The sequence below is a fragment of the Hakea prostrata genome, chromosome 2, assembly GCF_041222555.1.
Source record: "Hakea prostrata isolate BN-2017 chromosome 2, UWA_Hpros_2, whole genome shotgun sequence".
Taxonomy (NCBI): Eukaryota; Viridiplantae; Streptophyta; class Magnoliopsida; order Proteales; family Proteaceae; genus Hakea; species Hakea prostrata.
Window position 1 is genome coordinate 52,130,355 of NC_142601.1, and position 27,866 is coordinate 52,158,220.

The 27,866-nt window shown below is 37.6% G+C and overlaps 1 protein-coding gene across 1 annotated transcript in view; it reads left to right on the top strand.

The window, feature by feature from the left end:
* The first annotated feature begins 1,952 nt into the window (after window positions 1-1,952).
* The window catches only part of LOC149024800 (ketose-bisphosphate aldolase class-II family protein), a 50,660-nt gene continuing 24,746 nt past the window's right edge, over window positions 1,953-27,866 (top strand). The window contains exons 1-13 of the mRNA XM_089144997.1: window positions 1,953-2,252; window positions 3,147-3,222; window positions 4,863-4,943; window positions 5,054-5,134; window positions 10,935-11,011; window positions 11,147-11,201; window positions 11,303-11,351; window positions 11,747-11,884; window positions 12,625-12,703; window positions 15,426-15,504; window positions 15,591-15,643; window positions 15,770-15,964; window positions 20,547-20,622. Of these exons, the coding sequence (XP_089001123.1) occupies window positions 2,151-2,252; window positions 3,147-3,222; window positions 4,863-4,943; window positions 5,054-5,134; window positions 10,935-11,011; window positions 11,147-11,201; window positions 11,303-11,351; window positions 11,747-11,884; window positions 12,625-12,703; window positions 15,426-15,504; window positions 15,591-15,643; window positions 15,770-15,964; window positions 20,547-20,622 (1,141 nt within the window). The 5' untranslated portion in view covers window positions 1,953-2,150. The remainder of the gene's footprint in view (window positions 2,253-3,146; window positions 3,223-4,862; window positions 4,944-5,053; window positions 5,135-10,934; window positions 11,012-11,146; window positions 11,202-11,302; window positions 11,352-11,746; window positions 11,885-12,624; window positions 12,704-15,425; window positions 15,505-15,590; window positions 15,644-15,769; window positions 15,965-20,546; window positions 20,623-27,866) is intronic.

Genomic DNA, 27,866 nt, shown 5'->3' on the forward strand with positions numbered 1-27,866 from the left:
AGGGAATATTGTTGGGATTGAAAAAAATAAAAATAAAAGGTTTATAGGTAAAGTGATTTGAGATTAAAAAAAAATTATATGTTACTCTTATTTTTATAGAAAAACTCTTTCTTAATTTGAGATAAATTTTGATTTTATACATTTGAAAAAAAAAAGGGGTCTAGTTGTTGTTTACAAGGAAAAATGTTTGAGATTAAAAAAAAAAAAATCTTTTACTTTCCTTTAAGAAAAAATATCTTTTCTATTCATTAGATGCTTGTAGGATTGTTAGAGATTTAAAACAAAAATGTTTATATTCATCTCTTTTATAGGAAAATTTCTTTCACAATTTGATTTATATATTAAATATATAAAACGTACCAATAATTGATCAGGAAAAAAGAAAGAAAAAGTAAAGTGACAACGAAACTAATAAAATAAAGACATTTGGATGAAAATAAATAATACAATAATCAAGTGAAATATTTGATAAAATAAATAAATAAATAGGAAAGACTCAGGTCGTATGGTTTAAAGGGAGTATTGTTTGAGATTAAAAAAAATAATAAAGTGGTCTATAAGAAAGGTGGTTCGAGATTGAAAAAAAAAGAAAGAAAAAAAGAAAGAAATGCTGTATTTATTCTTATATTTTTATGAAAAATATTTTTCTTAATTTGAGATAATCTTTGATTGTATGCATATACATTTGAGAAAAAATAAAATAAATAAAGAGATAAAAGACGGCTTTTGAGTATATATATATATACCTTTTTTTTTTAGAAAAAAAAAATCTCTTTCTCTATTTCATTAAATACTTATTAGTGATTTAGAAGGAAAATTGTTAACAATTGAAAAAATATATATATAATTCTCTTTTTAAGGAAAATTTTCTTTCTTGATTTGATTTTACGCATTTAAAAATATATATATAAAAAAAGGTACCAAGAATTTATTAGTGAAAAATAAAATGACAAAGAAACTAATAAAAAATATGAAATTTAAACAAAAACAAATGATACAATAGTCAAGTGAAAGATTTGCCACGAAATTGAAGTACATGTTTTTATATAATAGTATGATAACCTTGTACAAATTTGAAATGATATAATTATATCAATTTAGTTTTTTTTCTTTTGGATGAAATTTTTTTTTTGGGATTTGGATTGGATGGTCATATATTTATCCCATAAAAAATTTGTATAGCATGGAAGAAATTGTGTTTTGTATGTTTGAGAAAAAAAAATGACATTCAAAATAATAGATAGAAAATTTATTGTGTTTTATATAAAATATAGATATTTGACTTTTGATATGAAATCTTGGCTCCGCCCCTAACCTTCTAGCAAGTATATAATAAAAGGACGTGAGAAGAGCAACATACTCGACGTATTCGGAGTCCTTGATATCATGTGTAGGCTCCACTTGGGCTAGCGGTTTCTAGCACCAATTATGCACTCACTTGTATACAGGCACAACTTATTGCCAGACGGCGTGTTATTAGTCATGAACCATGAAACTCTTGAAAGACTCAATGAAGTGTCAATCCGTTAGAATAGCTCTGTTCCTCATTTTCAGTTGGTTCGGTCACGCCCTTCAATTTGGAGTCCGGATTCTCACCCCGTCGGGGAGCACAGACTGCTCCCCGATAGCTTCCCAACCACACAAACACGTGGGGCCCACATGTGAAAATTTCAAAAGGTGTTTTTTACCTGTGGGCCCCACGTATTTGTGTGGTTGAGAAGCTGTCTGAGAGTAGTCTCCCTCCTCCTGACGGGTGAGGATCCGGACTCTTCAATTTGTTACCCCAAATGTAAAAATAAATACCAGAAAAGATATTAAAAAATAAAAAAAAGGCAAGCCGTAAACTCATTATTATATTTAAAACACGTATCGACAAAGATAAACTTCACATGATTTCAACGTCACTCACACGTGTCATTGCTGATTCTGCATACCAGCCAGATTGGAGCTTCCAAGAACCTCGTCAGTGGGTTGCCAAAAAATGAGGATCAAAAAGGTTCAATGAATTGATCTTCTCAACTTTACAACCTGGAAAGGTTCTCTGTTCTCCCGAAACATTCTCTGCCTTTCTCCAGCACTTCTTTCCTGAGGTTTGCAGGTTGCAGCAGAAGAAGAGAAGCTACTAGCAATTTACCACCATCACCAATACAATGGTGTCTAACGACGTTGTTGGATTTGTTGGGTTAGATCGTCTTAGCTTAGACATGGCAGCATCGCTTCTTCAATCGGGCTTTCGTGTCCAAGCCTTTGAGGTTGGATTTTGATGTTTTCTTTTCTTGCTCTTCCATTCCTCTTTTTGTTACCGGATGGTTCATTCACCCAGTGTCTGTTGGCTCTTTAACTGGAAGACTGATCGAATAGTGAATTTTAGTTCAGTGGTTCCCACTTCCCACGGATAAAATTCGATCTCTATATGGTTAATCACTTGGTTTGATGATATTGTGTGTCGCAAGGAGGTTCTTGTTTCTAATACAGATAGTCTCTTCAGGTTATTAATGTTGAGCTGATGCTTAGACCGGCAGGAGTTGAAGCTTCATGCTCTTCCAATGATAATAAATACTCTATGTCTAAGTGACTTAATTTGGGGTTGGTGTATGGCTCTTGTAATGTTGAGATGTATGATTTTTCTTTTTGGCTGGTAAAAGTGCACGGTTGTGGTGGCAAATAACTAATACAGATGATAGTGTAATGTACCTTCTTTGACTCTGCACAGTTACTCTAATCATATCAGAAACTTCTTACCGTGCTCTAGTCTGCATTGTTTGTATGTAGTGATCTCTTAGCATTTTAAGCTTTCGAAGCAGAATATCTGAAATTGTTCACCTTGATTTTCTATTTTCCCAATTATCTGTAAAAAAATTATATTCCCTTCTTTTTGGCTGCAAATTTATTTCTAGCCGAAGCTAACCCAACCCGCTTATTTCTTTGGTAATTTCATTTGCCATATTTTTCCTTGGTTAACAGTTAAACTAACTTGATTATGAGTGGATTACGTTTGGAAGTTCGAAATTCTATGCATCTCACCCCTTTAATTGCTCTGTGCTTGCAGAAATCATACTTATATTGTATTTGAAGATTTTTATTTGTCAGTAATATCACAACTTTATTGTAATTAAATTGTTTGATAACAATTGTATCATCCACAGGTGTTTGGGTCTCTGTTGGAAGAGTTTTTGAAGCTTGGAGGAGCGAAATGTTCCAGCCCAATCAATGCATCTAAAGGTAGGAACTTAGAAACATTATTTTTGCATTCCTTATTTTATATGTTCGTTGCTTTATGATTACTTAGGGGCCATTGCTTTGACCAATGATAAAGGTTTGGTTTGCCAGGGAAAATATCCAGGTTTGAGCCTTTTGGGTGGACTTTTTGGCAAAATAACAACAATGATAATAATAATAATAAGAATAACAATAACAACAATAATAATTATGTTTTATGTTAGGACTAATTCCAAAGTTAATCCGTTAGACCTTGCACAGGCATGTTGAGAACTGGGTAAAGGTCCTTTATGGCTTTATGCTTATTTGAGGTTCATTATCTTGGAAAACAATGTATTTATCTTGCAAAATTTTGTGTTATTCCCTCATCCTTCTTACCCTTTTTCTCCATTTTGGTTTACTTTTTTTTTCTTCATGTCTTTAGTTTGAAAACATTAAATGGGAAGACATTCTGAGTTCCTGGGTGGAACATACTTATTCAGTTAATGCTTAGTGGGTGGGTTCACTTACAGTATCTATATTAGCTAGTAATGAAGATTAAACTTAGTATCTGTCTAATGCTAATGGTAGTTTCCAAGAAAAACAAACATGAGAAACTATCCTAGGAATTAGTGAAATAGCTTAGCCTTTAATTTTTGGTTGAGAATAGCTTAATTTTTATGGCAAGGCATTAAAAGAAAAGAGTGAATCTAGTACCTAAGGCTTCTGCACAAATAAAGTCCTTGGGGGAGGGGGTGTTATTACTAACATTAATATATTCCTTCTGATGACTTCATCAGTGTCCGATAAGTTTTCTTAAAGATGCTGTTTCCCAAGAACATACACTTAAAGTCATCAAAACTTGGAAACTTTGACCAAGTTAACTATCTAGTCCTCTCAAATGACATCTCTCAAATGACATCAGGTCATCAATAACCTTTACGAAAGATGGTGCTACCATAGGAGTCCAAAAATGATAATTGATTAGAAGATTTATTAGAGATGAAGATCAACTTTGGAAGTAGTTCTCTCAAATAACCTTAATGAGAGACTACTAAAACACTAAGCATAGAAATGCATTGGTCCCAACTCCCTGGCACATAAAACCTGTACCAAAGATAAGAAACATATTGTAAATGAACTCTATAGTGCGCATAAATTGCAATAAGGTTGAATATCGAGAATACAGATAGTAAGCAGTAAATAAGTCTCATTTCACCAAGTGGTCTTAGCTATTCAGATTGGTTTTTGAAATTTTAGATAGATGAACCTTGTTCATAAGTCTCCCCATTTTATTGCTTCTTTCACCAGTATTTGTCAAATATTAGTCTTCATACTCCAACAACAGAGGATGACTTCGTTTGTATTTAGTCCAAAGCGTGAATTACTGTCTTTAGATAAGGTGCATCTTCTAGGGAGGGCCTTGGCACGGTTGGTGGACCACAGTTGTAGTCCCGAGGTCATTGTAACAGCCTCCCAGCAAAAATTGTTGGGGGTAAGACTGCATAGGGAAACTGCCCCCTGGCACTCTACTTGTGCAGAAACCTTTGGCTCCAGGTTTGCCTTTTAGATAAGGTGCATCTGCTCTATGGCCTGTTTGTAAGTTGCATATAAAATTAACTGCTTGTGAAATGATGCCAGTTCTTTTTGGTGGTCTGGTGCAGATGTTGCAGCTATCATTATATTGATCTCACATGCAGACCAAATAGATGACATATTCTATGGGGATGATGGTGTTCTGAAAGGTCATTGTGACTCCTGTGCCCTGAGAACTGAGATTAGGTTTGATTTGCATTCTACATATGGTCTTTTGAATTCCTTGGATGTTCAGAATGTGTTGGTATTGGAATTGCAGGGTTGCACAAAGACACCGTCATCATCCTTCATTCTACTGTATCACCGGCAATTATTCAGAATCTAGAGAAACGTCTCACAGGCAACTTCTGTTTCCTTTCCCTGTTTCTTGGTCCTTTGCGGTTGTGCCTTCTACTAGTAGAAAAGTTTTTCTTTGTGGATTTATTGATAATTTTCACTTCTGAAACTTTTTTATTTTTGACTGGCATTATGGTTCATCCCATTCTTCTGCTTGTGCATTTTAAAGAGGAACTCTTAAAGTCTTCATTGACAATCTGCTTATCGCCAACTAGTGTTAATCTAGGTGCCAGGCATCAAACTTTTGATAAGAAGCCTGGTTTATGTGTTAGCATCATGTTTACATTTTTCAGATTGAAGTCTTGGTCCATATGATATTATAAGTAGAGGGGGGATGGCATGGTAAAGTTGATCATTGTATATATACTCTAGTACTTGTCACACTCGGTTCAGACTTCATTGCACATCAACACAGTGCTGTCTATCTAGACTACCAGAGATGTAGAAGCAAATAAATGCAACTAAAAGGAAGAGCATGCTCATGAGGAGGGACAACTTATATAATATTAGGATGATGCATCCTTTGATTCCTTGCTCCTAATATTGCTAGTTCGGATGACATCATGATAAAGGGTTTCTTCCTGTTCATTATTGTAGAATGAATATTACCCCTTTGATGACACGTTGATCTCCTCAAGCTAGGCTTAAAACTGGCTGGTCAACTTGGTAACGTCCATAAGCTGCATGTTGCAACTTTTCAGGATACAGCCATTTCCCTCATTTTTGTAATATTTGAAAATTTGGATGCATTTATGATCCACATTGCATGCTCATTTTGGATACATTTATGGTACTGGAAACAGCCTCTCTAGAAACAGCGTAAGGCTGCACGTGTTTGGCCCTTCCTAAACCTTGCTAAACGCGGGAGCCTTGTGCACTGGGTATGGCCTCTTACTACATACTCATTTTGGCTCAAGTTTGACCATCTCCATGAGTTTTCTTATGCTTTAAGTTTACTTTTCCATTTCCTTTGTCTTGCAATAGAAGGAAGAAGATGTTAAACTACTATTGCAACATCGAAAGAGTGTTCTATGGTTCTATCTAATGAAATGAGTTTTTCTGATAAAACAACTTGTTTAGTAATTGTTCTAGCCACATAGAAGTAGTCTTAGGTTGTGGTCACTGAACAAAAAATCATACAATTTGTTGGGAAAATCGATTGTGATAGAATGGCTTAGATGGATCAGTGTGATCCCAAGCCCTTTATTTATGATGAAGTGGAAAGAACACAATTACATAAATACCCTTACCCAGTAACAAGAATTAGAAAATTACATGAACTAAAACTCCTAATTGAACTCAACCAACACTCCTCCTCAAGTTGAGGCATAGGTGTTAGTCATGCCCAAACATCTATGCCTCAACTTGTTTACAATAGGAAGGAAATCTACTTCCTTCAAACCCTTAGTGAAAATATCTACCATTTGGTCTCTAGATCTCACAAAAGGCTGGCAGATAAGCTCTCGGTCCAGCTTTTTTTTGACAAAAAATTTGTCAATCAATGTGCTTAGTTCATCCATGTTGCACAGGATTATTGGCAATACTAATGGTAGCCTTATTTTCACAATTCAACATCATAGTGTTTGAACTTGAATTCCAATATCTTCTAACAGACATTTTAATCATAATAGCTCACAAACTCCGTGAACCATAGCTCTATATTCAACTTTTGTATTGGATAAAGCTACCACATTCTATTTCTTACTCCTCCAAGTAACTAGATTACCTCTAACAAAAGTACAGTAGCCTGAAATTGACTTCTTGTCAGGAGATCCAGCCCAAGTGGCATCAATGTAAGCTCCTACCCTTAGATTATCAGTGGGTGACAAAAGTATTCATTTTCTAGGAGTTTCCTTCAAGTATTGTAGTATTTTGGTAACCATGGAATTTTTTTTCGATTCGGTGATTTCGCCACCCTGGCGAACTGAAACTAGTGGGCAAAACGAAATTTTTTAATATTGAATCGTCGATTTTCCGATGAATCAGCGAAAATCGACGATTTTTCGGCGAATCACTTGAAAATCGCCAGATTAGAAGAAGAAGAAGAAAGAAAGAAAGAGAAGTAGTAGCAGATTTTGGGTGGTTGATCTTTCTGCGCTTCTGATTCACCATCAACAACGCCGAGCAGATTCCATCCCAATTGTTCTACAAAAATCCAAGCTGAACTTGACCACGAACTAGCGGCATTAAATATAGTTGGGGCTGAAGTAAGGCAGGCGATACAGAAGATGAGTCAGGCAAATCTTGCAAAGCAGATCAATGAGAGCTGCAACTGGTTCAGGAGTATGAGAACAGGGAAGCTGCTCCTAATCAGGCTAACAAGTGAAGATGGAAAGAGTCTTGGAAGTCAAGCTTATAAGGAACGATGGGAACTCACGCTCCCAGTCCCAAGCTCCCTGCGAAATCCAACTGAAGTCTCAGTGAACTTTCACCGAGATTTCAAGGTTTCGTTGGTTTCGCAAGCCAGCGAAACCCCGAAATCCGGCGAACTTTCCTTCCCTGCTGGTAACAACCTTCATATGAGTTGAATATGGATCATGCATGAATTGACTTACTATTTCTACGACATAAGTAATGTCTGGCCTGGTGCAGGACAGTTAAATAAGTTTCCCTACCAGACTTTGATATCTTTCTTTGTCCACTAGTTCTCCCTCTTTCTCCTCAAGTTTAGCTCTAGCCTCAATAGGGGTATCAATTGCTTTACACCTTAACATTCCCACTTCTGGTTATAAATCTAGAGCATAATTCCTCTGGGATAGGTATATACCCTTCTTTGATTGAGTCACCTTAATTCTTAGGAAGTATTGTAATTTTCCTAGATCTTGAATCTTAAACTCTTTGCTAAGAACGTCTTTAATTCACAAAAGAGGCCCCTGGAACGTTAGTTTTTTATTTTATGGGAATCGTAGGTTAGGAGGGATCATGGTTTGGTTGGCTAAGTATGGTTTTGGATTTTTTTTTTTGGTTGGGTTTCTGGTTTGATGGATTTAAGGGCTGTAGTGGAAAAACAATAGAAAAAAGGAAGTTCAATAGAGGAGAGATTCGATGGCAAAAGTTTGATGGTTCTGTGGTTGCAGCGATGAGGTTCAGGCGGTGGTAGCAGCGAGAAGGTTGAGGATGAGGTTGGGTTGCATCGAGCCATCGATGAGATTCAGGTGAAGGTCTTCTGCGGTGGTTTTTGGTGGCAATGGTTGCAGGCGAAGACGTGAAAGAGATCGACGCTTCTTGTTACTTCGTTTCTGAGAATTGAACTTCTTTCTGATTTTTTTACTCTTCTCTTCTTTTCTCTTTCTTCCCTAATCGATTTTTGGCTCTAATGCCATGTTGGGAAAATCGATTGTGATAGAATGGCTTAGATGGATCAGTGTGATCCCAAGCCCTTTATTTATAATGAAGTGGAAATAACACAATTATATAAGTACCCTTCCCTGGTAACAATAATTAGAAAATTACATGAACGAAAACTCCTAACAGAACTCGACCAACACAATTCTGTGTTTGCTAGTTTTTCTTATGGACCAATAGTGGTATTTAAGTGCATCTGGCAAATGCTGATAATGGTGACACATAACCTTAACTTTTACTATGTTTGGACTTCTCTTGCAAATCATCTCCTAGCTTGCTTTTTTCTTAGGGTTAAATGCTCCTTCAACATTTTTGTTGTACAATTATGTCAGTCAATTTTTCAGGTCCTAAGTTTATCATTTTTCTGTACCTCTGGGTGGATATGTCAAACTTCTTTGTAAGTTCTTTGATATATTTACTCTGCTTTATGAATATTTCTTTCTCATGTTGCTTGATTTGCAACCTAGGAAAGAAATTTAATTCACCCATCATGTTCATCTCAATAATAAATGGTTGAGAAGAGGCCTAACTGGAAATTAGGTGTTAAAAGAGGCTTTACACCTTATGTTGGAATAGGGACTAAAGCTATAGATCACGGGAAATTGTGGAACAAGGATTATGGCCGAACCTTAAGAGTTTGGAATCTTTGGATAAGGCTTTGTTGATTTGTTGATCATTTTATGATAGCAGTCTCACTCAACTCAACTAAGACTTCCCTTCTAAGAGCACATTTGACCCAATACCAATCATCAATTCTGTCCATTTTGGGAAATTTTTGGAATTGCAATTATGGCTCTGATTCCCAGAATTAGAGAGTTGTGTTTGGATGTGTTATTTGCATCACCAAATTTCTTCCCTTTTTGATGATATAACCCCTTTCTCCCTCATTTTCTCTTGTTTCTTGTATTTTGATTGTGGATTGGTGAAAATGCCCATGCTTAAGGCTTAAGGGTGTGCAGTGCATGGTGGGAGATCTCGCGAGATATCTCGTTTTTTCACCTTGGCGAGACGAGATGGAGGTCGAGATCTGCGAGTTGGGATATCTCGCTCGAGATCTCGCCATATCTCGCCATATCTCGCCATATCTCGCCATATCTCGCTATATCTCGCTATATCTCGCCATATCTCGCCCTGGATCTCGCTGGAACTCTCAATTTTTGCATTTTTTTTTTTTTTTGTAGATTTTGGCTGAATTTTCACTTACAACTACTCTTAGCACATATACAACAAGGAAGATCAATCATTCTCTACTTGTCTTATGAATTTATGATTTAATGACTTATATAGAACTTCTAATGGTTGTATAATTATTTTATTCTTGAAAATTGAGATTGTGATACTCATATGGATGGAATTTTGATAACATTTAAGTTAGTTGATGCATTTGATATACTTGCTTTTCATTTATATGCTTTAAAGGTTCTAAATTACATGTTGTATAACATTGCATTCCCTAATCCTACTACATTTCGGTTTCACACTATGGGTAGACTTAGAAATCATACATAGGGTTGTTTCTGACAAATCCAAGGCCACCAACGTGTTCAAAAGGCCTTAAATAAGCTAAATACCAAGTTTCAACCCAATTGGGACCCTAAAACCCACCGAGATGGGCCACCGAGTTGACGCCAAAAAATTGTATATCTTGACCGAGATGGTTGAGATCTCTCTTTTTCAAGGTGGCGAGATCTCTCTCTGAGAGCAAGATCTTCTACCATGGTGCAGTGTACTGTATATAATGCCCTTAACATAGAATTGGCTCAAATTAACATTCTTGCCTCCCCTGAATCTTGTGCACATAAGGAAAATTCTCTTTTTTGGCCTGATTCTCCAGACTTGGAGCCATACATGTACATAACACAAATACTAATATTTTGGTAGACCTGGGAATTGGAATTGAAATTGAACTTCACTTTATTGGTCAGGAACAAAACTGTTGTTTCTCCATTTGGTTTTATTAACAGCTTGTTGTGTTTTCAAGGCTAAATTCAAGGTCATTCAGATAATTTCTCTCCACTTTCTAAATGAATTTCTGGTCTGCCTCTCAGTCATCTAATTTAACTCCTCTACTCTGGGTCATATCACTCTCCTTAACTCGAGAATTCAGTGGCTGTCATCTTGAATGTCCATACTCCATCAAATAGCTCTCCTTTATTTAGAGTTTATATTTATGAATGACTATTGAAGGTGCAGGCCTTGGCGCTATGGTCACTGGACCACACCTTGTAGCTTGGGGTCAAGGTATTGAAACAGCCTCTCAGAAAAAAATTGTTGGTAGTAAGGCTGCATAGGAAAAATGCCCCCCAGACTCTGCTTGTGCAGAAGCCTTTGGCACCGGGTTCGCCCATTTTTTCATTTATCGATTATCATCATATTGGTTTGTAAACCTGTACTTCGGATGCTTAGTCATTCTATTCTATTTGGATTTATTGAATAATAGTCTGCTTTCTGTGTTGCAGAGGATAGCGGAACAGCGTTTCTAGTTGATGCATATGTGTCTAGGGGAATGTCTGAGGCTCTGAATGGGAAAATCATGGTGAATTAAAGTCATGGATAACATCTTTGTGTATTTTATTTTTATATGGAGCTATGTTGAGGACATGTATTTCCCCTATTCCTTCTTAGATATCTTATATTAAATTGGATATTAATTCCCACCCACTCCTTATAGATTATTTCATCTGGAAGATCGGAGGCAATTGCAGCAGCACGTCCTGTTCTATCTGGTAGAGTCTACGTTTTCTATCAACATAAAAAGTTTTCTCAGTGAAGCCCTTGGTTTTTATGAATATATACACATTTCTAACTATTGTGGCTTTCCAAACAGCAATGTGTGAGAAGCTTTATATTTTTGAAGGTGAAATGGGTGCTGGAAGGTACTATGTCTTCTAGTTCTAGTAGTCATAAGGAATTCTGATGTAAATGTGTGAGTTTTTTTTCTTTTGAAGTTTTTCAGAAGCTGCTTTGTCATATTAATGTTTAAATGCAAAGAAGAACAAGCTGATTGAGAAATTATTCATGCTAAAGTGCTTAAAGATTTGAAATAAATTAACAGTATGTAAATTTGATAAGATTACTCCATTGTGACCTTGTGCTTGTGGGTTTGAGTTGTGAAACTGCCTCTCTGCAAAACAGGCGTGATGCAGTGTACATTCTAACCCTCCCCTGATCTCACAGTGGCAGGAGCCTCGTGCATTGGGTACATCCATATTTAAATTTGATGTCAACTACCCCTTTTATTCATGTACATTTTATTTTCTTTCTCTTGCAGTAAAGTGAAAATGGTCAATGAGCTACTTGAAGGCATTCATCTTGTTGCTGCGACAGAAGCCTTATTTCTTGGTGTTCAAGCTGGGATTCACCCATGGATTCTTTACAACATCATTTCCAATGCAGCTGGAAATTCATGGTGACTAAATCAGATTTATCTTGATAAAGATACTTTGTCTAATGTTTCTTGATAGCTGGAATCCAGATGGTATTTGATATTCTATGCTTCTAAGCACTTAAGTAGATGTTCAGTTAGTGACACCAATAAAGTGCCTAGGCAACTCCTTGAGTCCTTGACATTTGTGTTCGATCATCAAAAGTAGTACAAATTAGGGTGTAGGTTTTGCGTATTGCCTCTCTTTTTTATTTGTTTTTTTTTTTTTTGGGGGGAGGTGGGTGGGTGTGTGGAAACCCTTGAATCTGTTGGGTTCATGGTTAGATCCGAGGGAAAGCCCTGGTTACATGAAGCCTCCCCCCACCCCTGTCTAATGCTTTATTTAAGTCATGGGCCTTGGATCCTGTGACCAAAGGACACCATCCTAAACCAAGCAAACCTATGGGGGTCTCTCTTTTGCTAGTTGGTTGCAACCAGAGACTAATATATGCTTTGCTTATCAGTCATCATTTACCATGTCACTAGCTAATTGGACTAGTCATATGATGAAATACCATCTATGCTTACTAGAAGCATCAGTCAGTGTTGCTGTTTCTCACAATTCTACAGGTTGTTGTGACTTGTGAGAAAGCAACATAGTTGGGAATGTTGTTTGAAATATCAAAGTGTAATTGTTTATCCATTCATATTCTTTGCCACTGGATATATTTTCCTTTAATTTAATGACATTTTTATAAAAATTTGTGTTGGTTAATTTATGCCAGGGTTTTCAAGAATAATGTTCCGCAAATGTTGAGGAGCTCTACCAAACAAGATGTTCTGAATGCTTTTGTTCGGACTTTGGTAAGGCTGATGTTTAGCATAATGTGGCCTTTCTCTTTGTTATGCATTTTCTGTTATTCTATCATTAGTTAACACCATTTCATGTGATTATGTCTTACACATTGTTTTGTTCTGTTTTGCATCTTTATGTATAGTGGGAGAAGTTATGTTTCAATCTTGTTATTCAAATTTGATGATTTTCAGTCTTGTCAATTTTTCTTTGCTAATATTTGTGTAAGAAGGATGGATAATATGTAAATTGTAACGTGAATCAAAGCTGAGTATTGAAGGATAGACATGCAGAGTGAACCGGAGTCTGAAACTCAGTCAATATCTTGAATTTTTTTCTTGTTACTAATCATGTTCTTAAATTTCTTCATAGATTTTGTGTGTGTATAGTCTACTACATTGTTCTCATTGGAAGTGGGTAGTCAGTTGGGCACTCTCTGCTTCAGTGTCTTTTTGTTTCTCGCTGGTGACCTAAACAGCCCCTCTTAACTATGAGGTTTAATGGAATGGCAAAAGTTTTCATATGAGATTTTATAACAGGGTAATCATGTTCTCTTCTGCTTCTCAAATGAATGTCCTTTGTATTCTGACAGTAAATCGACAATGACATGGGTTCTTTGGCTGAGATTTTTGACACAGAAGGCTTGTCTGTTTTCCTTTGTGGTTTGCAGATCCAGTTATAGAGGTTACTCAACACGATCCAGTGAGAGATGATACTGAAATATATCTGCTGGAATTTGAGAAGATGGTTCTAGTGCCAGACTAAAATTGGTTTCCTGCCAACTTGCCATGAACATCCCTCTAGAACATACGTGTTATCCGTAGTTGTCAAGGTGTTCGGTAGTCGTTCAGGTGGATTTGTCTGGATTGACACCTTGCTGGTGTTGCGTTAATTACCCCCTCCACCACTTGGTCTGCTTGGCCACCGTGACAACTATGATCTTATAATTTTTGGTCCAAAAACTTGAAGATGAAGAATTCATTGTCCAGAAAGTGTTTTAAATTCCCTTGCAAATTCCCTTGTTTTGGTGAGAGAGTCTGAAGATGTGAAAGGGAGGACAGTTTCCAATAAGATGGTCAACCAGAGAGTGGAGCTAAGGCTTGGCCTCATTATCCAATAAACTATATTGACAATGGGTGATCTTTGAGCTCTAGGTGGCGGGAGCAACAAAGTGGAGAGGCAGACCACTCTAGAAGGCACAGGAGCCTGACCACAGAGGGACTCCAGGCCATTAGTTATCTGAGGGGAGAGGGGAAGAGAGGGAAGGGGACCTGGGTGGTGATTGCACCAAATCAATAGGCTGACTGTGGCTGCTCATAGAAAGGGTATGGGTACCCTACTTGATGTTACATAAATTTAATAGGCAGGTAGTTATGTAGCTACTTTGTATGTATTTAGCAACAGTCAAGATTACGTGGATCATGGATTGCAAATCACTCGAGATTATCTAAATAAGAAAACCAAGATTTTAGCATTAACAAACTTCGGCCCCTGCATTTAATGTCCACCGTCCACTTTAACGATATTTAATGCAATTTTTTGTGTGTTTGATCACTTCTCATTTGTCATTTCATGTTTGATCACTTCTCATATGTCATTTCTGTGTGTAAATGGGAATCACCTAGGTTTTGGGACCCCCCAAAAAAATCGGATTAGGAAATTTTCTTTCAAAACTGGGTTTTTTGGTGTATTAGTCCATATCAATAACATAACTGACGAGTTAACAGTACTTTGTTAAAGTTTATTGGTTATTAGTGTATATGAGTTATAGTTGCCGTTTTTAGTTATTGTCTACCATAGGGATATCTTAGCCTTTACATTTTACCCCGTTGGTGGGTCTTTGGTGCATAGTTGTCAAGGCATCGCCTAAGCGTCAGGTGTCCTGCCATTTTTTTTAGGGGTCAAGGCGACCTGGTGTCCACCTTGTTGCCTTGACAGTTATGCTTTGGTAATGGTTAGGTTGTGCTGTTGCAACTTTCAGGTTGCAGGTTTGAAACATTAAGACAGCCTTTCTATGAAGTGGGAGGAAGGCTGCATGGGCAGTAGCTGGAGCATTGCGCACTGGGACGTTTTTCTTTCTCATATTTTACTGTTTTGGATCTATATGACGGTGTACATAAATTGAGGGTATATAATGTTGAGTCCTTGCATTGTTAAGTGTTATAAATCTTACTACCTACTTGTGGGGGAGTATCTTTTCTGCTAATCAGTAGTATCACTCTCTACCATGTGATCTTCTTATTCTGCTTGCTATTTTCTTTTTTGTACTTCATTCCAGGTCTGTATCCATCTGTTCCAGTTCTATACAATAAATTTTTTCATTTATCGGTTCTGTATCACATATTCATATTGACATGGCTAATTTCAAAGCATATTTCATTCCAACATTTGATATAATGGTGAGTTCATCTGGATCTTAATGGCTCATATGTTATTTCTGGTAGGTACAACTTAAGTAAGCCTTATCCCAACTACTTGGAGATGTCCTCCCCCTACACCCCCTCTCCCGGCAAGATTGTGGGGTTGTCCATCTTTATTACATGTAGATCATCATCAATTTGTATAATTTATGAGTGCTGACCAATCCTTTTTTTTTAATTTAATTTAATTTTATTATAATTTAAGTTTCTAAGTTAGTGCTGAAAATTACCTTCTTCAATATTCTGTTTCTTCTTACCCCCCCCCCCCCCTAGTTCTAAACTTCTAATGGATATATTGTTTCTTTTTCTTAAGGGGCTTGTTTTGGATTTTGGAAAATCACTGAAATTTCCACTTCCTCTTTTAGCAGTGGCTCATCAGCAGCTTATGTATGGTAAGTATCTTAAAGAACTTCAATATTTAAAAAAGAGTCGGGAATATTGTCAGTGACTAATGGTAAACCAACTCTTGGTTTTACAGGATGTTCAAGTAAATATGTAGATGATAATGATGGTGGTGCTGGAATAGTCAAGGTTATTTTCATGTAGCAGTTAACCTTGTATCAAAGTTCTTGTTAGTAGGGCCTGAGGCTATCATTCCTACTTATTTAGATATTTCACAGCTTGGTCTTTCAAATACTCAGAATATTTTTTTCTCAGGTGTGGGAAACAGTACTTGGAGTGAGCATTACAGATGCATCTAATGCTGAATCCTACAGCCCTGAGCAGTGGGCAGATGAAGTTACTGCCACATCAGATTCTGTAAAGCGAGTTGGTTTCATTGGCCTCGGAGCAATGGGATTTGGGATGGCCACCCACCTTCTAAAATCAGATTTTTGTGTTATTGGTTATGATGTAAGTCTTCATCTTGCAGGATTTTGTGTTAGATTTTTGTCTTGTTTAAGATAGCAAAATGTACTTAACCTTTTCTTTTATTTTTTCTTTGTTTTAATTCCCCCCCCCAACTTTATTTATCTTTTCTTTTATTCTTTCTTTGATTTTCTTTGTTTTCTTTTATGTTTTCTTTGTTGCATTGTCTTGTATGATATAGTATATGTGGCCTTTAGGCTGTGTTTGTTTGCAAAGGTGGGGTAGAAAAAAAGGGGTGGGAAAACAAAACATGTGGGCCCCATGTGTAGTGGGGTGAGGGAGAAGGAAAGGAAAGGGTTTTGTGGAAATGTGATATTGGTAGATCTCACTTTTTATTTTTCCAAACCTTTCCACAAAGTCCCACAAAATTTGTGGGGTTTTGAAAAGGCTTTGGGTGGGAAAGTTGGGTTGCCACCTCACGAGACAAGTTTCCTTGAATCAAGGAAACTTGTCTCTCACTTTCCCACCCCAAGCAACCAAACAATTTACACTTTTGGAATTTAAAGGAAAAGTAAGAAAAGTTTGCTTTTTCCAAGAATTTTCCCACCCCACCTTTATTCCAGCAAACAAACGCAGCCTTAGGGTATATTCCATGGAAAGTTACATAATCAACTTTTATGTTGCCCAACACCTTTAGCATAAGTATGCTATATCTCATGAAGACATTTTGTATTGTCAGTATCCCTCTTATGCAGTCCTCCTGGGTGTAGAAATCAGATGAAACTGTTATCTTTGGCAAGTCTATCAGATGAAGCTGCTTCTAGATAGAAACTCTTGTCATGCCCTTTGGATTCGTTGATACTTGCAAATGAAATGATATAAGATGCCACTGATGGAAGGAATGTCTAAAACAGTTCCTTAATTATCTCTTTCATTGACACACTAAAATTTTATGACAAACACTAATGCTGTACGACTGAAATTTTTTATTTTGTTTATATTATATGGTTATCTTGGGTGTGGAATAGAATAACTTTCCTAGTTATGGTCTACTTATCAAGGTGACTTATTTAATTATATTAAAAAAGCCGAGGCCAAAGAGAAACAGGGGGGCAACAAATAGTCAAGAGGGCGCCTGGAAAGAAGAATTAAGACTTCAAGAACTAACCATCAACCTATTCCTTGGAGAGTCAGAAACTGGGGGATGGGGGAAAGTAATGAGCCTAGAAGAAACATCAAAATAGATGGCATTTTAAATCAAGACTCGGAATCAGGATTTGGAAGTCCATCTTCTCATGTTGTGCTCCCACCATAAGTGGTGAATGGTAGTAACAAAGACGAGCTTACCCACTTGGTTGCAAATTGTGGAGCTAGAGAAAGTTTTTAGGATCCAGTTCCAATCTCGAGCAAAACCAAAAGAATGCCTCGATCTAGGCCAAATAGAAGCAAGGTGTGTGTTAGGGAAATGAGCCAAGTAACCTCATTAGGTTTTGATGATCACAAACACATAAAACAAAGATCTGACAATTTACTCATGTTGATGGATGAGACAGCCTAAATAGTAGACAAGGATACACTCAAGCAGAGAACGAATATCGCACTGAAGCAGTCCAAAAGGCACATAAAGGCCAAGATTAAGGATTCCAGACATTGAGGACCAGGAAATGGACCTACCCACATGGAAGTACACTCCAAGGACTCAAGAATGAAGAAAAACCAAGCTTGAAAGCCATGCGTATAGAATAAGAAAGTGGCACATATAAAAAAACATGCATATTTTTTCAAGTTTGTATTTTTATGAAACTAATCACGTGGGCAACAGGTCTATTAGGTCAGTCTTTAGGGTATAAAAGGAATTTGAAAAATATTTATGAAAAGCCCTAAAAAAGCCCATGGACTGTCTGCTGGTCGACCATGAGCCAAATTGGCCTCTTCCGGAGACCTCACTGTATGTACCGTGGAAAAGTTTTGGTTGACTGCCAGCCTACAGTCAACCATGAATTGACTGTTAGGTTAACTGGCTTACAATGGCTAATTTCAGATGGCTATACTGAGCCGGTGGACCGATGTGGTCCCAATTCATTCCAGATCATTTGGCAATAAGTAGTCGTCTTAATGATTCTCTCAAGCATGAATTCCAAAGTAATTATTGCCCTCGTACTTGTGCTTTAGCTCTATCCATCTAGTCTCACTAGAATCCAGAATCCCTTTGGAGGTTCATCCCCTTTATGATGAAGGCTGAGGTGTTGATCTCAAGGTAGACTCATCGGAGGTTGGAGACTAATCAAGTGCATACAATTTCAAATCTGTACAAAGGGTTTGTGCCACACCCTGAGGTAGTTATAAGTTTACTTCTTGTTTAACTTCTTATTTGTAATTGGGTGGCTTTGCCCAGAAACAAGGATTTTTATAAAGATGCTCTTGCCTTGATCACTACTTCAAGAGGTTGTAAAGGTGCCATGTCCCCAACCACTGTGCTGAAAGGGACATAGTAGTGGACAAAATCTTTCTAAGGTGTAGGAGACAATGGACATAGATTCAGTTGAATTGAACCACTATAAATCTTGGTGTCTTGTCTCTGTTTGCTTATTTGCTTGCTTTTATTTTTTTTATTCAATTATTGAGAGAAGTAGGCAAATCCATTAGTCTCAACCTATTCAACCCCCCACTCTCTCAGTGTGGCATAAAATAACTTTCCTAGTTTATGCTCTAGTTATTAAGGTGAATTGGGAAGAATTTTATTGAGAAAAGATACGAGTTAGTCTAGGCTTGACAACTAAGTTGACCAATGACAATTGAGTTTATGTAGCTGACCAGATTTAGTTGGGAAAAAACTTTAGTTGAATTGGGTTCATTATAAAAGAACATACTTGTTTTTATTATGAGAAGAATCAGGTGTATCAGTGTATGTCTAAGCTATCTATTTTATTGTTGTTAAAGGGTGGTTTTGAAATTAATATCATATAAATTGCTCCAGAAATACCATTTGGAGTATATTGAATTATTTAAATGTGTTTTTAATTGCGGTTAGTAATTGTTAAGTATATAAGCAGCTTTCTGTATTGTAAACCGTTGATGTGTTTTCTGTGCAACGTTATATTCTTATCATGGAATCTGTTAAGTATTTCTCCCATGTTGGAAGGTTTAAGCCATATTGGAAGAGCTGTGCCCTAGCTAGGAACTTCAATTCCAAGCAGTAAATGTCTTACCAAAGTCACAAACTTTCTGGTCTTTGTGACCGCTGATTTTGTATGGAGTCCTATTTGTTGTCTCAAATTCCTACCTTTGGTATTTTTGGCAATGTTAGGAATTTGTGGAAATTGATGACTTGGTGGTCGAAACATTTCCTGGAAGCTTGCCTTGTGCAAAGAATGAGTGGTAGAATTTAAAGGTTGCAAGAAAGCAAGAGAGGAGATAAGAGTAGAAGGTTGAAGCAGGATGAGGAGGACAAAAGGAGAGAAAGAATGGTAGAATGGTAGAATGTTGCATGTTAGATCTCTACCTCACTTATAAGATGCAAGGAATTACATTACACATCCCCAGGGAGTTGAAAGGTAAAAAAGATAAAATAGAATATAAGACTGCTAGAGATTGGAGAGCATTTGGTTCCCAGAACACCCTTATTAAATAAAGTCTAACAGTATGTTCTCCAGAAGCACCTTTCATGAAAAAGAATTAAATGTCTTTCAGTGGCAGAACAAGCTTAATCAAGTCCAATTTCTTTCATTTCTAGTCCACACTATACAGCATGATGGTTTTCAAGGAGCCTGGCATTTTTAGAGCAATAGGGAGGATCAATAAAATATATCTGGTGGAAGCGGGGCACTCTGAGGAGGATCGACTGTTTTTTGGATGAGATTGCATAGACTTGATTACAGTAAATTGGCTGTTGATGAATTAAAAGAAGAAGAAAAAAAAAATCTAGGTCTTTGTGGTAAATTGTTGATTTTAACCAACTTCTTTCATTGAGAATGGATGATTTTTCTTTTTATTTGGAAAAACAAGAGGTTTGAGAAATATATTCTATGTCTTACATGCCTTTTACATTTCTTTTAGCTTTATATTAGTTTGTTTTAAATGAGCAGTAATAATTTCTTTGTTTGGCTGATGTGAAGTTGAATTTTATTGATAGAGTAAGACAAAATAATACAAAACGTACTACCTATGCTTGGTATCTTTTTATATATTTAACAGCAATGTAAGAAAAATTTTGTTCATAGAATCTATTTTATAGCCAGAGTATTTTTTTGAAAGAAAATTTGAAATGCCTGTTATCGTTTTACTTTGCATTGTAATGGGGTCAGTTCGGGTAAGGGAAGTAATTATTCCATTGTCTAAAATTGTGAGCATGTTTTATTTCTTTTTGAAAATTGCTCACTTTAGGAAGCCAATCTACCATTAAGAAAGTTGCATTTGAGCCAGATCATATATTTAAGTATCAAATTTGACTATTATTAGCAATGACTCTGGTATGTATTCATATTTTTACCAAAAAATAATTTCCTCTCCGTTGAGATAATTGAAACAATTTTTGGCCCACCAGGTACAATTCATGCTTTGGAAGTTGGTTTTTTTTTTTAGAAAACTATTCTAGTTAATGATTCTGGCGTCATTTCTTTGGTTATAGGTGTACAAGCCAACACTATTTCGGTTTGCAGATGCAGGTGGTTTGATTGGGAACTCTCCTGCAGAAGTAGCTAAGGGTAATTTATTACATTCTCTAAGAGCTTTTCTTTTCTGTCCTGTTTGGGATAAGAGATGGAAATTTTTTTGTTTAAAATTTCTGTTGAAAGATTTGTGGAAATCCTGACTTGTGTCTGAGAGACATAGCAGGGTCTTTATTTTATACTAACAACTTTCTAAAAATAGAACAAATCGAATCTTCCCAGTGTGGGAATCTTACAAAGAGAATAAAGTCAAAGATGCCAACAAGAAAATTCTACCTTTAATGAAATAATACTACCATAGTTGCGGTGACGAGGCGATGCGAGGCAGTTTAGGCTAGTTGAGGCGGTGAGGTGATGAGGCGGTCAAGGTGTTTTAAATGACATTTTTAGTGTACATAACTCTATTTCATTATAAATATATCTTATCTTATATAATAGAAGAACTAACATTAGGCTAACTTAGGACATCCAAAGCTGCTACAAACCACACATAGTAACAAAAACTGTCGACACTAGTAACATAGTCTTAAAAAAAAAAGTCGACACTAATAATAGAGTTAATATATTAAAAGAAAAGCCATAACTACCTTCGCCGGAGAAGATAACGAAGTAGGCAGTAGTCTGAGTAGAAGAGAGGCTGAGAATAAGAGGGACCAATCACCTTATATATTTTAAAAAATAAAATAAAATACTTGCAGGTTAACGAACAGACCAACAAAATTGGAAAAAAAAATAGATTTGAAACTTACTTGGCCTCAGAAGAGAAGCTATTGAAAGGAAAAACCGCTGGAGACTTTCATTGCAAGTTGGAGAGTTGAGAGTGAGTCTACCATTGCAACTCCGAGCATGAGATTAGTTTTTCAAAGTTAAAAACTTAAAAAAAAAAAAAAAAAAATGCCGGAAAGAAATAGGTCGGCGCTTACCTTCGCCTGAGAAGAGGAGTGTTGGAAATCGAAGATTATTGCAAGTTGCCGCTAGAGAGGTTTTAAAGGTTTTGACCTTCACAATTTGGTGTTGCAATTTGCGAAGTTTAGGTTAATTTGTGATGGGTTTTTTTAATGGAATATTTTGATCTTATATACCATTGGTGCAAAGGATAAGTGTACTTTCCAACCAATAAAATTTTGAAGTCAAAATCTAATGGTTTATAAACTCATATAGCAGCTGCCTCATGTGACTTTTATAAGGCGAGGCTCGCCTTAGCATCTCTATAGCCGCCTGGACGCCAAGGTGATGCCTTAACAAGTATGAGTACTCTATTGCGCTTACTACACTCCCCCTTAAGTTGGAGCATTGATATTTAGCATGCCCATCTTGGCAATGATAATACTATAACTTCTTTTACTTAAGCTCTCCGTGAGAATATCAGCCCATTGATTGTCAGAGGTAACAAAGGTAATTTGAATTAGTCCAACCTCAATCTTTTCCTTGATGAAGTGTTTGTCGATCTCAACATGCTTGGTTATGTCATGCTGTATCGGATTATGAGCTATATTGATTGCTGATTTGCTGTCAGAGTAAAGCTGTATAGGTGTCTCTAAATCTGTCCCAAGCTCTTAAAGCAGCCCCTTCTACCACAGTACTTCACAAATGCCTTAAGCTAATGCTTTAAACTCTGCTTCAACACTGGATATAGCAACCACTAACTGCTTTTTGCTCCTCCAAGCCACCAAATTGCCTCCTCCATATGCACAGTAGCCAGAGGTAGACCTTCTATCATTTGGACATCATGCCTCGTCCGCATTTGTGAGCTGAAATCAAAATACCTTTCCCTGGAGTAGCCTTCAACTATCTTAAGATCCAGTTCACTCCATCCTAATGTGAGGAATAAGGATTATGCATATACTGATTGACAAAACTAACTGCAAATGTGATATCTGGTCTAGTGTGTGATAGATATATCAACTTTCTGATCAACTTCTAATAACTTGTCTTATCAACTAGGTCTTCCTCTTTTGCCTTCAAGTGTAGATTAGGCTCAACAGGAGTCTCAACTGGCTTACATCCTAACATCCTAGTTTCCTTCAGTAGATCTAGAGTATACTTCCTTTGAGAGAGAGAAACGCCACTGGCTAGATATGCTAACTCTAATCTTAGGAAATATTTGAGTTTTCCCATACCTTTAATCTCAAATTCAGTTCCCAAAAAAGTCTTCAATGCTGAAATTTCATCCTCACTACTACCTATGATCACAATATCATCCACATACACTAGAAGTATGGTAGTGTGGGAACCATCTCTCTTAGTGAACAAGGTTTTGGTCTGCATTACTCTGCTTGTAGCCATTAGAGATTATGGCTTTATGAAACCTCCCAAACCATGTTCTTAGAGATTGCTTTAGCCTACATAATGCCCTCTTCTACTTGCACACTTTCCCCCGAGTTTCAATAGTAGAATCCCGGGTGGCATATCCATATATACCTCCTCTAGAAGTTCTCCATGTAGGAAAGCATTCTTCACATCTAATTTCTGTAGGCTCCACCCTTTAGTCACTACACATGAAAGGACATCCCAAACTGTGTTCATCTTGGCAACTAGGGTAAATGTCTCCTGGTAGTCAATCCCATAGGTCTCAATGAAGCCTTTAGCCATCAACCTTGCCTTGTACCTCTCTACGGTCTTGTTTGCCTCGTGCTTGATAACAAACACCCATTCGCACCCAAAAGTTTGCTTTTTGGAGGCAAAGACACTAGTTCCCAGTCCAATGTCCTATTTTTTCTAGAGCTAGTATTCCTCATCCATTGCTTCCTTCCAGTTTGAGTGAGATAATGCTTCCTGCCATGTGTTAGGAATATAAGTAAGGGACAAAGAGGAAACAAAACTTTAAAACTTGGGATAGGGACTGATATGAAATGTAATTGGACATAGGATGCTTGGTGCATGTCTGTGGCTGCTTTCTTGATGTAATTGGTAACTCCAAAGTCTAATAAGAAGAAGGGTCAAAAATAGACTCACTTGGAGTTGGAGGAATTGGTACTTCAGGACTAGGAGCTAAAGCTTCCAACTGGCTCGGTACAGAAGGGGGTTCTCGCTACTTTCTTTGATAAGTCTTCAGAAGTCTTTGCTCCCCCTACACATCATCCACTAGCTGTTCTTGTCGAATCACTCCATCTTCTAAAGGAGGATCATCAGTAGGAATCTTAGGAAAAATATCGAAAGGAGGAATCAACATTGGAACCTTCTCACTAAGACTCTTCCTTTGAAGAGGTATAGGGATAAAGAAGAGAACTTGTTCCTGGAGCACAACATCCATAGAGACAAAGAAACGATTAGAATTAGGATGATAATACTTATAACACTTTTGGGTAGTAGGATGACACAAGAAAATGCATTATAACCCACGTGGACCCAACTTACCATGAACATGGTGGTTCTGGGCAAAGGCAACACAACAAAAAACCATAGGTGGTAGTAAAGGCGAGCTTTACTTGGGTGCTACGCATTTATGCAAAACGAGTGGTCGAGATTTTGTCTTGACCACAAGTTTCAATTTAGACCATAGGTTGCACGATGTTGTGCATTAATTGCGTAGCATTGAAAGAATTTCAAGTAAAGGGTGTTGTTCCTAAAAGAAATTCAAAGGGGTAGCGCTGGTCTAGGACCCGGAAAGGCATCCAGTTAATCAGATAAGTTATAGTAAGGATTGCATCACCCCAAAATCTAGGAGGCACATGCATGGTAAACATTACGGGACGTGCCACCTTAAGAAGATGTTTATTCTTATGTTTGGCAACCCATTTTGAGGTGGATTGTCAAGATAACTGGTTTGGTGTATGATGTCATAGTCAGCTAGGTAAGATGGGAATACACCACCTAAGTACTCAGTGCCATTATTTGTATAAAGGATTTTGACTGTGGTTGTGTCCTAACTGATGGGGATACACCACCTAAGTACTCAGTACCGTTATCTATATAAAGGATTTTGACTGTGGCCCCAAGCTGTTATGAACATTTTTGGAAACATGAAAATATATCACTTTTATGGTTGAGTAAGTAGACCCGCATAGTTCTAGTGCAACAATCAATGAATGTAATAAACCATCAGAAATAGACATAGTCCGAGAAGAACCCGACACATCAGAGTGAATAATAGAAAAAGGAACAGTACAACAATGATCTGAAACGGGGTAATCATGCCTAGTCTTTTTGGCTAAAATGTAGGCCTCATAATAACAATCATTCAAATTACATCGTTTAACAAAATTAGGAAACAACTTAGACAAAATAGGTAAGGAATGTGGCCAATACAACGATGCTACGGCAATAAAGTAAAAGTGCAGGAGAATTGGAATTAGACGCCGTAGAAAAAGCTAATGGAGACCCATCTAACAATTAGAGCCCCCCTTTCTGTCTACCACTGCCAATCGTATGCCCCTTTTCCAGGTCTTGAAACACACAATAAGAAGGAAAGAAAGTTATTTTGTAACTCATGGAGTAAGGCTACTAATGGATAAACAGTTAGCCAAAAACTTAAAAACATGCAAAACATAAATTAAGGTAAGAGAAGGTGAACAGATAATAGATCCCTTTTCAGAGATAGGAGAAAGAGACCCATCAGTAGTTCGAACAACCTGAGTCAAGGGAACAGAAGCATAAGTATCAAATAAAGATGATGAACCAGTTATATAGTCGGTTGCCTCAAAATCAAATATCTAGGGGAGATTAACACTGTGACAATCGAAAATACCTGTAGAAGACTGTGGATCAGTAGGGGGAATAATGGTAGAAGCTACACTCATAGTGGAAGTTAGCGTTGAAGAAGTCACATTAAATCTAGTCATCAACAGGAGAAGGTGCTGGAGTACTTAGAATTTCCAAATTTGCTTGATGTTCAGATGCTAGATTTCCTCCCCTATTTGCTTTCCTACCTCCTCCGCAAGAATTTGCTGGACGACCAGACAACTTCCAACACTTGTCCTTTGTATGACGCTTTTTACCTCAATACTCACTTTATTGGGACACGAGAAACACAAGTATTGAAACTATTGCTGCTAGAACCAACAACCAATGTTGATTTGTCAGGTGTCTGAGTATGTACAATCGTTGTTTGGCAACTATCCTCAGTGTCAAACATAGCATAGGCTTGCTCCAAAGAAGGAAACGATTCACGTGAAAGGATCTGTGTATGAATTTGATCATACTCAATATTAAGTCCCTCCAAGAAATCATACACTTTGAGCTTGTCTTCCCACTTCTGATAAGTAGCAACATCCACAGCACAAGATGGATTAAAACGTCCATAGAAGTTAAGGGTTTAATAATAGCCTCGAAGAGTGTTTTAATACTGAGACAAAGTAACCAACTTTTGTTGCAGCTAATGAGTTTTTGTTCGGATTTTAAGACACTGAGCGTCATTGCCAACCTTGGAGTAAATTTGTGGTAACTTTCCAAATTCTGGCTACATCAGGAAGAAGGTAACTCTCTGCAATACTAGATTCAATGGAATTGAGAAGAAATCCCATAACCAAATATTCATCAGTCTCCCACTTGTCTTGAGCCATACGCCTATACTAGGAGAAGAGGGTTTGAGAGAAGTTCCTTGAAGATGTCCAGTCAGACCACGAGCACCAACAACAAGAGAAATATAACAAGACCAGGAAGGTAATTGGTCCCATTAAGCTTAACAGTGGTCATATGTAAAGCAGAAAAATCCTGATCCCGTGAAAAGAAGAAATAGGACGATCTTCCATACCGGATGTACCAAAAGTGGCGGAGGTAACTGAATCAGCCATTACAAGAACAAAACAGGATCACATACTAAGGGAAAATAGGGTTGGTAGGAGAAAGTGCTCACCACCAAAAAACTAGGCATGAAAGGATGGTTTGAGGGCATAAATATTTTCAGAACATAGGATAAACAAGGGTGATGGCTCTAGAGGCTTTCACAAAGTAGTACAATGGCTTTAGAACCAATCGCAGAGGCTAGAGGTGCTAGGTGATAGGCCTAGATGGATCTCATAGAGCTAGCGATCCCTCTAGGACTTGTCGTTGAGTCTAAAAGAGTGTGCTAGGAGAGGTGATAGGTAGGGAGGCTTGGAGAAGGTGTTATGACACCCCTAGGAGAATCACAAAGAGTAGGCGATGCTCCTAGGGAGATCACAAGCTAAAATGGGGTCAGCAAACAAGGTTCAACACTCTTAGGAGTATTGCTAGGGGCAGACAATACCCTCGGGGTTTTTGTTGGTCTTTGGAGGTTCTTCTAGTGGTGGTGCTAGGCTAGGATGGTGGTGGAGATGGTGGCAATAGGTGGTGGAGGTCTTTCAAATGGGCGGCAGTAGGTTGTGATGGGAGAATAATGGAAGAAAGGGGTGCCGTTGGAGATTGGAAGCCCTACGATTAGCAAGAGGAAGAGAGAGATGGCGGTGGCAGTGGTGCTTTGCAATTAGGATTTCTGGGGTTCTTAGAAGTTAGAATAGAGTTGGCTCCGAAACCATGTTGAAACTTGAAAGATTTGTGGAGATCTTTACTTGTTTTTTATTTATGCTAATAACTTTCCAAAAATATAACAAATCAAATCTTCGTAGTCTTACAAATCTGGCTTCCTGTCTCCTCTAGCTCCTTCTCTTCCTCTTTGGTTTGGAACCTTGTTAGGTCCCCTTCTCCCTCTTTCACCTAGACTCCTTTGGTTTGGTTTAGAGGCCGCATCCCCTGCCACTCGTTCGCTACTTGGAGAGCTTTCACCCAGTGCCTCCCACATGAATCTTTTCTTCTCAATTGGCACCTTATGTTAGCCCCAACTGTGTCCTTTGTTGGAACAACCCCGAATAAGTAGACCACCTTTTCTTTCTTTGCCCTTCTCTCACTCCCTGTGGGCGATTGCCATTACTTCCATTTGGCCCCGCTTCAGGCGCTCTTTGGGTTTCTCTCGAGATTGGACATGGCTCTTGAGAGTTGAGACATTTTGCAGGTTCCTTCATTTGTGATACGGCAGGTAAGTTGGTGTTCAATGCTTTGATCTCTCACCTTTGGTGGGAGTGTAATTTGAGAAGATGGACCTCTAGATCAAGATCCTTAGATGCGATTTGGCGAGACATCTGCTTTGATGCATCTTCTAGACTTCAGTCTCTTCCCAACCCCCCAGTTGTGGATTTCCTAAGGAACAGGAGTATTTTTGGCTCCTGGGGCTTAAGTTCCACTTTCCTCCTGAGCAATAGATTGTAATTGCTCCCCTCCGCTGCCCCCCGCCCCCTTCACTTCCCTGTTGCTTCTCCCTCTTGTATATTCTCTTTATAGATTTACGATTGATGCATAAGCAATGTTAACTCAGTTAAATTAACCAT